The 14,651-nt window shown below is 37.0% G+C and overlaps 1 protein-coding gene across 1 annotated transcript in view; it reads left to right on the forward strand.

The window, feature by feature from the left end:
• Positions 1-14,651, forward strand: part of LOC139945780 (cytosolic carboxypeptidase 6-like) — an 87,804-nt gene that overhangs the window by 69,491 nt on the left and 3,662 nt on the right. The window contains exons 8-12 of the mRNA XM_071943198.1: positions 1,050-1,164; positions 2,710-2,821; positions 4,204-4,356; positions 10,843-11,005; positions 12,822-12,928. Coding sequence (XP_071799299.1) covers positions 1,050-1,164; positions 2,710-2,821; positions 4,204-4,356; positions 10,843-11,005; positions 12,822-12,928 — 650 coding nt within the window. The remainder of the gene's footprint in view (positions 1-1,049; positions 1,165-2,709; positions 2,822-4,203; positions 4,357-10,842; positions 11,006-12,821; positions 12,929-14,651) is intronic.

Genomic DNA, 14,651 nt, shown 5'->3' on the forward strand with positions numbered 1-14,651 from the left:
TACTGTAAGCAGCGCCATGAAGATGGGCCCAGGTTGGCTCAGTTGTTTCTATCCCTTACTTGCACCTCTGTGGACCCCTGGTTTGAATCCCACCGCAGACTGGGGCTTTCTATCATGTGGATTGGGTTTTCAGGTCCTACCTCCTAAAGAGGATGTTTGGTTGAAATTTGTTTAAGGCCCACATAAAAGTGATTGCATTCTAGTCTTATTTTCTAATTTTTTGTTTTGTTATTTTCCAAACAGAACATCTCTGTCCGTATAGGTCAAGAGTTTGTAAATTTTGAGGTGCCACTCTTTGATGCTTTCATTACAACTTTTTTGTCTGTCCGTTCTTCTTTCAATATAAACCACAAGGGAAACTGACTGGGTAAATTTTGAAATGATTTTTGGGGTTGAACAAAGAATTGACTATAGAGTGGGATTTGAACCAACTACCTCCGGATTAACGTGCCGCCAACATAGGGCTAGAAAGCTCAGTTGGTAGAGCGGCGGCACGTTAATCCGGAGGTCGTTGGTTCGAATCCCATTCTTGTCATTTCTTTGCTCAACCCCAAAAATCTGTTCTTCTTTTCTCACTCACTGTTTCTTGTAAAATATTTCCGTCTTTCCTCACTGTTTCTCGGAAGATATTCTTGTCTTTTCTAAATGAATTTTTTCCCCCAAGATATTCTTGGTTTTTTTTAAAACTGTTTCTTGCAGATATTCTTGTTTTACCTCACTCACTGTTTCTTGCAAGATGGTATCTGTCAGCTTAATAGACCGATCCATTTAGCTCCGCCCCATCGCATATTGACCAATCACAATGCAACAAAGGTCCGACACTAAGGTCCGACATGCGTGCGCGTATGCTTGGCGCGCGTGGCAGAGTTGTGCAGAAAGGCATTGGAGAGCCCCACGTGTTCTTGCTCACACGTGCGTCGCGGGCGGAGCCTACTGGATCGGTCTATTGAGCCTCAGACATGACCCTAACAACATCTTATTAAGGACACTTGTAATCCCACATCGTCAAAGGGCAAGGACAGACTGTTTTTTTCGTTTATTACATGCAGGGCTTATAGATTTTCTACTGAGTCAGCATCCCATAGCAAGAGTGCTACGTGACCATGTTGTCTTCAAGATTGTACCCATGTTAAACCCAGATGGGGTATACCTGGGCAATTACAGGTGAGGCTGTACCAAAAATCATCATGTACAAGTATGTGTGTAAAGGTTGTTTCCTTAATAAACCTCCAAATCAATGAACACAAAAAACCTACTTGGTAAAGAACACTAGAGAGCTGTTGATATTATAAAATTGTTAGAAACGACCCGATTAAAGATGTTGTTTTAGAGAAAGAGGTAAATTTTCACCCCAAAATTTGAATCTGAGAAAGACTTCAGGCATGTAGCTTTTCTCAGGCATCTGAAAGTTCACAATTCTATGCAACAATTAAGGGTGGTTTTCTGTCATTATTTTCTTCCAACTTTTGATGACTGTTTGAGCCCAACTTTTCACATGCTTTTTCTTGAATACATATGTTGGGATAAAGTAATTGAGGATACTGGTATTTGACAATTACCATAGTATCTTTAAAGTTGATTAATTAATTTGTATAACAAAAAGTGTACCCATTGTGGCTGCTTCATTTGAAGAAGATATCGTTTTGACTTCAATTCAATTCAATATTTATTGCCTATAAAAAGAAAATTTGCTTTGTTGAAAATGCTCATATCAGAAACAAAAATACCTATCAAAATTACTGAATAACTAATTATGCTAAAGTAAACAATATTTACCCATCGAAACTTAAAGGGTGTATGTACTTTTTGTAGGACAAAAAACACAATGTCCACAGACTTACACTAAACTTGCACAGTTTGAAGATAATGATAGTAGAAAGCTTCCCTGTAAATATAATAAGCTGAGGTGCTGTAGTTTTTTGGAAATGATGAGTAAAACATCGTCATGAAAATAATTTTCGTCTCGTGAGACGAAAACTATTTTAAGCATTTACAAACGTATTTTCATGACATTGTTTTACTCATTTCTCAAAAAATACAACAGCACCTCAGTAAGTAATATTTGAGGGGAAGCTTTCCACTATCATTATCTTCAAACCCTGTAAGTTTAATGTAAATCTATGGATATTTTGAAAAAGTACCCAAATCCTTTTAAACTGTATTCACACAAGGGCATATAAAAAAAATTACTTCCTTAAAGGCAGTGGACACTATTGGTAATTGTCAAAGACTAGCCTTCACAGTTGGTGTATCTCAACATATGCATAAAATAACAAACCTGTGAAAATTTGAGCTCAATCGGTCATCGAAGTTGCGAGATAATAATGAAAGAAAACTAACCCTTGTCACTCGAAGTTGTGTGTGTTTATTCGAGACCTCAAGTTCTAAATCTGAGGTCTCAAAATCAAATTCGTTGAAAATTACTTCTTTCTCGAAAACTACGCCACTTCAGAGGGAGCCGTTTCTCAAAATGTTTTATACTATCAACCTCTCCCCATTACTCGTTACCAAGTAAGGTTTTATGCCAAAAATTATTTTGAGTAATTACCAATAGTGTCCACTGCCTTTAAAAAACACCAAGAATGAACAAGAGAGAAAGTTGATGTTGTTTTTATCATGTGAGCTACTAAACTACCTAGTCAGCGTTTGATGTTGTCATCATGCGCGTATTGATCATGTACTCAAATTTATTTATGATTTCATCTTCAGATGTTCTCTAATGGGATTTGATTTGAATCGACACTGGCACGAACCATCCCCTTGGGCTCACCCTACCCTACATGCCAATAAGCATCTCCTTATGGACATGAATGATAGCAATGTAAGGCCATTGTCTTAATCTATACTTCATTCCAATGGCTTCCAACGGACATTTGTGGTGGCTTTCCAGGGGCTAATTTCCTAGAGCTGCTAAGCACAAAAAAAAAATGCTTAGCATGGAATTTCTTCCTTGATTAAAACAGGATTACCAACCAAATTTCTAATTGTTGTATATTGCTAGTGTAATACTGGCAATCAGCTGTTGTTTGTAAATGCTTAAAAACACTTGAACATTTTGTATCAAGGAAAACATTTCATGCTAAGCAAATTTGTGTGCTTAGCAGCTCTATGAAATTGGGCCCTGGCCTCAAATTAACACATGGCACCCACAGCAATTGATGTAAGCACAAAAATGTGTTCAGCACGGAAAATCATTGATTTGCAAAAATATAAGTTTACATTGCTGCAACTGGTGCCCAACTCAATTTTTCTTAGCAAACAAAATTGGTCAAGTAGAATTTTGCTGCTTAACGGCTTTATGAATTTGGGCCGTGTGCATTTGCTGTGGTGCCATTTGCAAAGTTCCAGTACAAATTTACATTTTCCTCAAAGGACAAAGAAATATTTACAAGTGCTGGATTTGAATCAACGACCTCCACGCTGTACCAACTGAGCTAACTAGCCCTATGATGGTGGTCTCCCTATTTTGTAAATATCTTTGTTTGAGTGTGCCAGACAGAAGCCATACAACCTTAAGCTGAAAAAAGCTTCAAGCATGAAGCCTATCTCAGGCATCTGAAAACACACAGTTCTATGCAACAAGGGTGTTTTTCTTTCTTTCATAATTTTCTTACAACTTCGAAGACCAATTAAGCCCAGATTTTCACAGGTTTGTTATTTTATGCATGCTGGGATACACCAAGTGCGGATACTGGTCTTTGACAACTACCAAAGGTGTCCTGTCGCCGATTTCACCAAACTCTTTATAACTTAGGATAAATCTTAGGACTTAGGAGGAGTTTAGTTCTGTATCCAAATACGTAGAAAGCATTGAACTTGAGTTAGGATTAATCCTAGCGTTTCTTGAAATCGGCTGCAATGTCTTTTAAGACATTGTATCACATCTTACCATCTTCACTTATAATTACACCAAAAAACAATTACACCACTACTATTGAAACAAAGGAAAACATTGCAGAGTTGTTAACTCTCAAGCTGATTCGGCGAATGTTCCCCTAAAACAAACCAATCTTTCCATGGATGTTCTGATGAACAAATCTGAAAATCTCCTGGATTATGGAAACTATTTCCCCTACCATGTTTATTGTTATTCTAAGTATCTCCCTGCTTGCTGGAAAAAATCTACCCGGTGTAAATATTAGCAGTTCTGTCAAATGCAAACGGACTAAACCATGGTTTCAATCTCTCTGATCTTTAACACAGAAAATGGATGTAGATTTCTACGTCGATATTCACGCCCATTCTACACTTATGAACGGCTTTATGTACGGCAATGTTTACGATGATCCAGTCAGGTACGAGAAACAAGCTGTCTTCCCGAGATTAATGTGCGCAAACGCCGAGGACTTCTCAATGGTAAAAAATACATCTCTCTCTCTCTTTCTAACATTATCCATAATTTCTATCAAAAGTTATTTGACTTCGTTTGTTTAAAATACTTGTGCTAGACCAGAACCAAATCGAGAAAAAAAAATGATCGAGCCCTGACAGAAAGCATTGTACTGTTTATATTTTTTAACAGTTACATGTAAGCACTAAGACACTTGAGATGAGACTAATCTCATCCGTCTTTTTGGGGTTAATAAGATACTTCATTACTCATAGACTAAAAAAGGTAGCCTATTTATCAGACGCAAAAGTCAACATTTGAAATGTTTTTGTTTCTGTTCAAGATACTACACAGTGAGGTACATGTATTGTTGTTAAATTGAAAAACATAAAATAACCAGACTTATCCAGTCATAAGTTCACTGGCCCGGCACTAAAAACCACTGGCCAGGGACCCGAGGTCCAATGTCAAATTCGAGCCCTCGAACCTTGCACGATTACTTCACCCCCAACAATAGATATAGGTAGCATCATCAGTTTTTCCGATCTCTTTAACCAACACCCAGTTAGCAAACTTTCAAAGTTCAATCCAGATATATAGTGGTCAACTAAAAACATAAAATACACTACTGCAATTTTACAAAACTTTATATCTAGAAAACAAAATCAGTATAACCAGATTATGATATTTCATGTAATGAAGAAAACACTTGTTGGATTCTACAATTACATATGAGCGCTTTGGAGATGCACTCTGGGTAGTAAAAGTGCTATAATATAATAACTGCATGCTATTGTTATTATGATTATTATTATTATATCAGTTTTAAGTTGTAGTCTCTAGAGTCACATGTTATCCTCCTTTGCAGTTTGTGTTTCCGATCTCCAGAGTCGATGAATTGTTCTCCGTTTGTAACTTTCATTTGTGATTATTCATTCTGACTCACAAGCGAAGCTCGTCACTTTCTTTATAGTGCCCACTGGGAAGTATGTATCAAGGATCATACTTGCAGATTATGAACGTAACACATCGTCACCATTCTCAAAACAGAAACTGACAAACAAAATATATTTATTAAAAATCTACGTCAATCGTGTTTTATTCACTCAAAGCTCTGTTGATCCCCGGAGTGAGAGTTTACTTTTTATTACGGGAGTTGTTAAAAATGATTTACAGATGAAATTGAATTTCAATAAATGATTTTTAGGTTCACTCAAAAGTGCTTCTTCGTGGCTGTATCATCTGAGATTTTCTCTTTTTAATTTTTTTAAGTGAAATGTAAGCCAATTCAGAGTGAAGATTTGAGGGTTCCACGCAACAGCTACTTTCAAAATATGAATAAAAACCCTGCAAACCAGTTATATCGGGTGGCTTAGTTGTTAGTGGTTTTACCAAGTTTTCTAAAAAGCTTTTCAAATGGATCACAACACGGTTTAAACTGGGCATGAATAGTAATTGAATGTGTTTCATTGGCTAAAATACCATTTGAATGGTTTTGATTGGCTGGCATTTTTTGTTCATAAAGAATAACTATAATTTTTGTTAAATGAGATGTTTTGGCATTTCAAACACATATCGTCAACTGTTTTTGTTAATCAAGTATTAAGACACAAAGTAAACGTTTCGGGTAAATGTTTTATAATTTTGGGTATTTTACTAGAGCGAGCCTTCAACTCCTGGCAAATTAACGTGCTGGTGCTCTAACATCTGAGCTTATAATAGGCCTATTGTGATCTCTCCATTTTGTGACTATCTACAAAATCTTTGTGGCTTCTAACTGGCACTCGAGAACAAATATATCGACACGATAGTGAGACTGCCAACATAGGGCTAGAAAGCTCAAGTCTTGAGTAAGGTGATCCCGTTGCAGCACAAATGTGGATGGTGCAGCCTGGCGTTGTAATGTGCAAGTTAAGAAAGAAAAAATACCAATGGGAATAAAAAGCACAAGAAGTTGACAAAATCGAACAAAACTAGGGTGCAGGTTTTGCAGTTGGTAGAGGGGTGGTCCGTTAATCCGGATGTTGCATAACCAAGTCATTCTCTATTGTACATGTACGATAATGGTGCTTTCATAGTACATAAAAGACATATTGTACATCTATGACCTTGGCACTGAAAGAGTTTTATAAGAACAACAGCCTAGTAGCCTCTGAGAAAGACTCAGACATTTTTACTTTTATTGTAAGATTTTTTGAAGAGGATTATGAAAGTTTACAATGTATATTAGAGGCGTATATTATGGGTCGAACTGTTGATGACACCTTTTAAATACGCACAAAATATTGTACATGTACGATAATGGCACCTTCAGAATACATAAAATCAATGTACATCTATAACCTTGGTATTCAGTGAGTTCAAAAAGAACAGCAGCCTGTGAAGCCTTTGAGAAAGACTCTTCTAGTTTGAAAATGCGAGGCCGTTAGCCATTTTTTGACTTTTTGTCAGATATACTGGAAAGGATTATGAAAGTTTACAAAGTTCCTTTTTGCTGATTAAATCCTACATCAATACAAGCGAAATTAAACATTTAGTGACTCATAACACATGACGAACGAAGAAGGATATTATGGGTCGTACTATTGATGAAACTGTTTGAGTACGCAAAAGAAATTGCACAACATGTATGACAATGGCACTTTCAGATTACCTAAAATACATTGTACATCTATGACCTTGGTTCTCAAAGGTTTAAAAAAAGAACAGCAGCCTATGAAGCCTTTGAGAAAGACTCTTCTAGGTTGAAAACGCGAGGCCGTTAGCCAGTCTTACTTTTACTTTTACTGTAAGATTTTTGGATTATAAAAGTTTATAAAGTTCCGCTTTTACACTTAAATCCTTTTGATTAAATCCTACGTCAATGCAAGCGAAATTAAGCATTCAGTGACTCATAACACATGACGGAATGTAGACGCTTAAAAGAAAGAAGAAGAAGAAAAAAAAAAGCGGTGATAAAAATCAACAAATATTTTCTGCTTTGCACAGTTTATAAGGTAAGAAACTGGCCACGTCAGGTGTGAAATTCATCAAGAATTAGTCAGAAGGTTGGTTCCCATTTCCAGTCCGTTCAGAGATGTTTTTGCCGCCAAATCCCCCCCCCCACGAACACGCCGTAACCTTGACGATGATGGATGCACTGTTTTTGAGCGTGAATTAACGGATGAGTCAGAGGAGGATGGAGTAAAAAATTCCGATACCCAGTGAATGCTTGAGGCCCCCCCCCCCCCATCCCGTTCTCAAACAGCTCTCATAACATGCAACGGAAGATAAAGACAGGAGTAACGGATTTGATACACTCATGTAGATTACGGAAACCTGACTGCGTATAGAAATATAGTTCCGTCCCACACAGTGAGGTCATATATACACATAGATACGATGACTGTACATGAAATGTAAAGAGTAAGAGTTTAACGATAAACAAACGAGGGACATATCAGATGTGATTCATACCTAGTCCCTAAAGCTACAGACTTTCACCTGTTGAGTCAATGTTGCGTCATCCACTCTCAAGTTGGGCAAAGTCCTAAGTGGTCTAAACTTTTGTTTGTGAGTCACGGTCTCTAAATAAGAGAGCGGGGTGCGTAATTGCCACTTTTAGCTTGCGGAGACTACAAGTTTAATCGATCAGATAACTTGCTGAACAATGTTACCCATAATTACATAAATTAAAAGAGTTTGCTGGAATTTCCTGACAATGGTTGTTATGCGGTCGGGTTGGAAAAAGTGTCTTCTTTCCTTGCCTTCCACCTCTTGGACCGTGGTTCGAATCCCCCGCCGGGGGCACTGTGTGAATTGTGTTTTCAGTCCCTGCCTAACTGCTTGGGTTTCCCCTAAAATAGCTTACAGGGTTTTTCCTCCCATGTCTAAAACTAAAACTTCCTTCATAGTCTTCTCCCCATAGGCTAATATAGTGGTTAAATTTGCTTTTTCTGAGAATCCTTTGCTTCGCAATCAGAGCTATAAAATTTAATAAATACATAAATGTTTTTTGAGTATTAAACGTGGAATTATTTTCTTGTTATTTTACTTTTAAGAGATTCATTCTGGTTTTGCTATTTGGTGTAATTTATTTTACGGATCATTGTGTTACAAGTTGAACTACATCTGTTACATTTAGTGAGCCAATTACTGAATTTCATTGATTGCTTAGTTTTTGTTCCTTCTTTTTCAAAGGCATGTCTTCAAACTGTCATATAGTCTGTACTTATAGGGTTGTTAATTTTCTTATTTTCCTGACGATGAGAGCAAGCTAGTCGAAACGTTGAGACCAATTTTTAAAAGAACTGACTCCGCGGTAGTACAGTTAATCACGATCCTGTAAGTAAAGTAGTAGTCCCAGCCTATTTTCTATACCATCCGCCCAGGTAGTAGTTAAAAAGCAGGACAGTTCTTTTCAGAACTGAGAAGTCTTCCGAACCCCATCTACTCCGTGGTAGTAGAATAAAGCAAGACAGTTCTCTAAGAACAAACTCTACCTGGCAAGTAGATACACTCATGATGTGACCGCAAACCAAATATATTGTTTTCATTTTTGCTAAGAAGTTTGATGCTTTGCCTTTATGGAGATAATTTTTGAACTAGGTTGCTGTGTGTGTGTGTCGCCAGGAGTAATAATCTAAAAACATTTCTAGGAAAATTGGGAAGATGTTTCATTGCTTCTAACTCCTTCATTAAAATAGTTGTGAAAACGAAAAAGGCCACAAAGTTTTAAGAAAAGGAAAGAGGAATCCTGAAGATGATGTTTTGGAGGTTGCCATTAGTAAAGTAAAAAATAAAATTAAAAAAAATTAGTGTGTCCTTACCATCAATTTATCACTAAAATAAATGGTGCATGAAAGGGTTTTATCCAATGGTAGTGGACGCAAATGGGCATGGAGATATACCTGCCCCCATAGCATTTATAGTTTCCTGCAAGTTTGTATGGTCGGTTATGTTTCTCCTGGCTGTGCACAATACAGAATTTTTTACAGAACAGTGAGGGCGCCAGATCAGTTTTACAGTACACTGAAAAAAAAAAAGGTTCTTATCCAGGGTTATTATTATTGAATGTTTCTAATCACTATACACTCAGTGCCAAAGATTATATTTGTCTGGATCTGGATCTGGATAAATATTCTAAACGCTCTAATTAGAGCTGAACAAGAAGAGAAGACAATGAAGAAATTACAGTTTTAGATGTAGGAGGAAAACCCCAGAGAATTATTCCAGGGAAAAACCCACACGGTCAAGTAGAGACTGAAAACCCAATCCACATAGTGCCCCTGGTGGGATTCGAACCGAAGTCCCAGAGGTGGAAGGCAAGGCAAGACACCACTACACCAACCTGACTGCCCTGTCGAGTTAGTACCATCCCTTGTGTGTGGGCATCTTTAGGTTTAAGTGAGGTTTAACTGCAGTTGTCGAAAGAAGTTCTAACAAAAATAAATCTTTTCAAGAACTTGGAAATAATATTTCAATAATGCAATTTTTCTTATTATGTATTTTTTCTGATATGAGAGTAGTACAGCATAAAGGGGAATCTCAATATTTTTTTTTTTACCCCACAGGAAATTCAATACAGTCATGTGATGGGATGCATTAACCAATTAGACCTAAAAGCTCTGTATATTACTGTACTTAAGCCTGTTATGTCAAAATGAATCCCTTAATCAGCATCCAGGTTTCTGCCTTATTCTGATGAGGAGTGTCCACAAAGGCAACTCGCTCCTAAAGATTTTGCGTTTGTGGATTTCTCAGTAAACCGGCTCAAGATGCCCCAAAGCACTCCCTTTTAAGTTGTCATGTTCCTATGGCAACTAACATTTTTTTTTTACTATCCTGGTTCATTCACCTTGGCAGTAATTGAAGATAAATTACAGACTCGCTTTGAAACAAACTCCCTTACAGAGTTGTAACCGAGTCAATTCAGGTAAAGTCAAAAGCACGACCCTTTTATTTTTAACTCCTTCTTGATTCAACCCCCAAGTCCAGCAGTCACATTTGATCCTTTTAATTTCAAGCCGTGTTTTTTAACCAAGGGAACATTCGACATTGCTAAAATTCACATAGAGTTGCCTAGTTGAGTGAACTTATTTGCTGAGTGCATAAATCATCTTTGGTTGAATAAAGATAAAATTACTAGAGTCTTGAACCTAGCAACTGAGCTATCTAGCCTCTATGTTGGCTGTCTCCTATTTGTTCAAAATAATCCACTAGCGTATTTCATCTATCGTCGACTAGACAGAGTTGGGGCTAACTTAGTCGAAAGTCAACAATAGTTCTTGCACGAATTAGGCCCATAATACCAACGATCAGTGTCATGGTTTTTCCCGATAAGCTCCTACTCTGGCCTTGCTCAATCATAAAACTACAATTTTTCAATCATATTTAGGGAAATATTTCGTCCAGCAATTTCACAAATTTTTACTGAACTTTGTTTGCACACTGAATGCTTATTTTTGACATTTTGCTCTGCTATACAATTGAAATGGTACGTAAATATTTATGTTTCTGTTTTGGACCAACAGATGAACACGTCCTTCAACCGTGACGCTGTAAAAGCTGGAACTGGTCGTCGTTTCCTGGGTGGGATTCTAGATGAGAACTCATTGTGTTATACGCTAGAGGTTTCATTCTTCTGTTATACAATGACTGGAGGTAGTACACTAGTACCATATGATGAGGAGGGATGTATCCTTTTCTTTTACAATAACTCTTGGAACTGTGAAATTCGTGTTCACTTTATTTACTCATAAAAAATTGACAGTAATAATTGGTGAAAGTATTAATAGCAATCATGATACTTCGATTTAAGTATGGTTTGAAGCTTTGCATGGTGTGGAAATGTAAGTAAACTTGCTGGTACAACCGTGAAGATGAGTAGAGTAAACTGTTAGAAACATCGTGACCCAAATGGCTCTTTTCAGAGCCAACACTCACCCTAAGAGATTTACACATGGATTTACCCGCAAGTTTACTATTTATTTATAGTTTCTTCTTATACTTCGATTTGTTGGCTTTTAACAAAACTGAAAAACTGTGATTAATAAAGTCTGAAAAGTCTATTAAAACCTACACCATGTGTACATGTAGGTTAGCCCGTGAACCAAGAAACAAATATCATGCCTGTTTCAGGTGTTGATATTCAAGTTCACTTTGTTTGCTCATAAAAGCCAGACAGAATAAAAGCCAGCCAGATAGATAAAATGGTTTATTAAAAGACTGTCCTCGCAGCACAAAGGCTGAATTACAACAATTCTTAGTGCTTTATCACACCCCTAGCCCTAGGCGTATTTAGTGCTCATTTGGTTTTCAACAGGATAAGCAAAGCTATGTTTTGACTTTGCAGCAGACCCATTTATGTAGCACCTTAGAAGGGTTTAGGTGGTGCATTCAGCAGGCCTTGAACTTCACTCTTGAAGAGGCACAGGAAGTTTCCATCGGCAAGGGGCACTCCTATAAGGACATTTTTAAAGGAAGCTGTGTTAGAACTTTGCAAAGGGCACCACAGCAGAAGCACAGGGCACCAAGGCAATGCTGTGGGTGCCGTTGGTTAATTCAGCATTCAAATACTGACTTTTAGAAGATGAAAGACATAACAAATTAACAGCACACCAAGTGAATGACCTCTTATGGAGATTGTGACACTAATCAACCCATTATACAATTTATAGTAAATTACACAAAGTAATTACTGTAACACAAAGCCTAAATCAATGCAAAATAAGTTTGTCTTGAAGGGTTTTGATACCCTTTGTAGATCAAATTTTTTACCATGACATGAATCCTTACTCACCGTGAATTAAGATTTATGTAATTCAATTAACCTGTAGCAGCTTCAGCTTCACTAGTTAAGTTTATGAGAAAGAAAAAAATGAAAAAGTACAGAGCAATGTTTTTGTGACATTGTTATTTTTGTGACATTGCTTTACTAATAACTCAAAAAATCTACACCATATCAGCAAGTAATATTTTAAGGGAAGCTTTCTATCAACATTATCTTTAATCCACTTAAGTTGAATGAAAATTGATGGACATTGGTTTTGTGTCGGACAAATAGTACCCAAACAACTCCAGTTATATAATAGTAAACTAATAAGTAAAACTACACAACTTTACTCCTGTGCGATCTCTCCGATCTTCCAATACATGCATGCTACAGGTTACTAAGAGTAGCAAGTCATGGGGCGATAGGTCTTTTTCCCATGCTGGACCCACACTCTGGAATGACTTGCCTCTACAAATCCGCAATATTTCTAACATCAATACTTTCAAGGTTAAGTTGAAAACCACTTTGTTTAATCTCGCCTATATGTAATTGGTCTATTTGTCTTATTTTCCTTGCTGTGTGTGGTTCCCCCTCCTGTGCGCCTTGAGCACCTCATTTTGGTGGATTTTGGCGCCCTATAAATATTCTTTATTATTATTATTACAAAGTGAATTACTGTAACACAAAACCCAAATCAATGCTAAATAAGTTTGTCTTAACTCAAGTCATGCTAAACAGACATGAGGCTTGGGCGCAACCTTGCTAAGACGTTCATGGACTATTACAAGTTGACATCTCTTATTCAACCCAAGCCGACTGTCCTACCATTTAACCATTCCTCACAGGTAAGAACAAATAGACTGGTTTAAAGACAGTGGACACTGTTGGTAATTACTCAGTATAATTATTAGCATAAAACCTTACTGGGTAACGAGCAATGGGGAGAGTTTGATAGTATAAAACATTGTGAGAAACGGCTCCCTCTGAAGTGAAGTAGTTTTCAAGATCAATAAGTAATTTTCCACAAATTTGATTTCGCGACCTCGGAATTAGATGTTGAGGTCTTGAATCAAGCATCTTAAAGCACACAACTTTGTGTGACAAGGGTGTTTTTTTCTTTCATAGTTATCTCGCAATTTCAACGACCAAATTGAGCTCAAGTTTTCACAGGTTTGTTATTTTATGCTTATGTTGAGATACACGAAGTGAGAAGACTTGTCTTTGACAATTACCAATAGTGTCCAGTGTCTTTAAAGAAATTTTAAAGGCACTGGACACTTATTGGTAATTACTCAAAATACTGGTTAGCATACAAACCTTTGAGCAATGTAGAACTGTTGATAGTGTAAAACATTGTGAGAAACGGCTCCCTCTGAAGTATCATAGTTTTTGAGCTAGAGGTAATTTCTCACTCAGATATTGAGAGACTTCAGGGGCCAATTTCACAAAGAGGTAAAAGATTGATCTTAACTGCAAATCAATCGTAGTTGCTAAGTAAAGTGTGAAGTCACAATAGGAATCACTATGGTAATACTGACAATTTGTCGTTGTGAAATCGTCCCCAGGCTGATAGGCCTGAAGCCTGTTATCAGGTATCTGAAAGCACGCAAATTTGTGCAACAAGGGTGTTTTTTTCTTTCGTTTTTTTTGTGTGTGCAAACTTTGATGACAAAATGAGTCAAAATTTAACAGAGTTGTTATTTTATGCAAGGTAGGATACTGGTCTATGACAATTACCAACGGTGTCCATTGCCTTTAATAAAGCAAAGATCATAGAACGCTGAAGACGCAAGATGGAGAATTGGAGGTCTTCATGAAACACCCAAGGGTGCCATTTAGTAGGCAAATGTTAATTGTTATGAGATCGTTACACAAATCAATCTGATTCACTAACTATTATTTATTCTAGTCTTTGTGAAATCAGCGGTTAGCTTGTCTCAAGAAAGACATCACCTTGTACACGTACCTTGTGAGCGATACACAAACCAATATGATTCAGTAACTAATATTAAAGACACCGGAAACATTTGGTAATTGTCAAAGACCAGCCTTCTCACTTGGTATATCTCAACACATGCATAAAATAACAAACCTGTGAAAATTTGAGATCAATCGGTCGCCGAAGTTGCGAGACAATAATGAAAGAAAAAAAAACAACCTTGTCAAAGTTGTGTGCTTTCAGATGCTTGATTTCGAGAACTCAAGTTCTAAATGTTTTCGTGCTTTGTAATTTTTCATGTGAAGTAAAACCTTTTTTGAAACTTGACGATTTGAATGAACTGACCTCTCCATGAACCAACACTATGGTTTCCATCATGCCTAATAGTATTAAAAATAACAGTAATACCAATAAAAACAATAGTGACTTTGTGAAAATCGCTCATATTCGTCACTAAGTGGCGCTCATGGCGCTCCAACATTCAGTATTTTTCCTGCAAGGTATGTTTTTGAAGTTTAAGACCTTTTTCCTAATGTTAGATTCATAAGGACAAATCCTAGTGTTTGATTGAATAGAAAGCTTGATTATTCCTTCATGGCTTGAAGCCTTTTCTTAGGAAAATCGGAGTT

This window comes from Asterias amurensis, chromosome 13 (genome assembly GCF_032118995.1).
Source record: "Asterias amurensis chromosome 13, ASM3211899v1".
In the NCBI taxonomy this organism is placed as follows: Eukaryota; Metazoa; Echinodermata; class Asteroidea; order Forcipulatida; family Asteriidae; genus Asterias; species Asterias amurensis.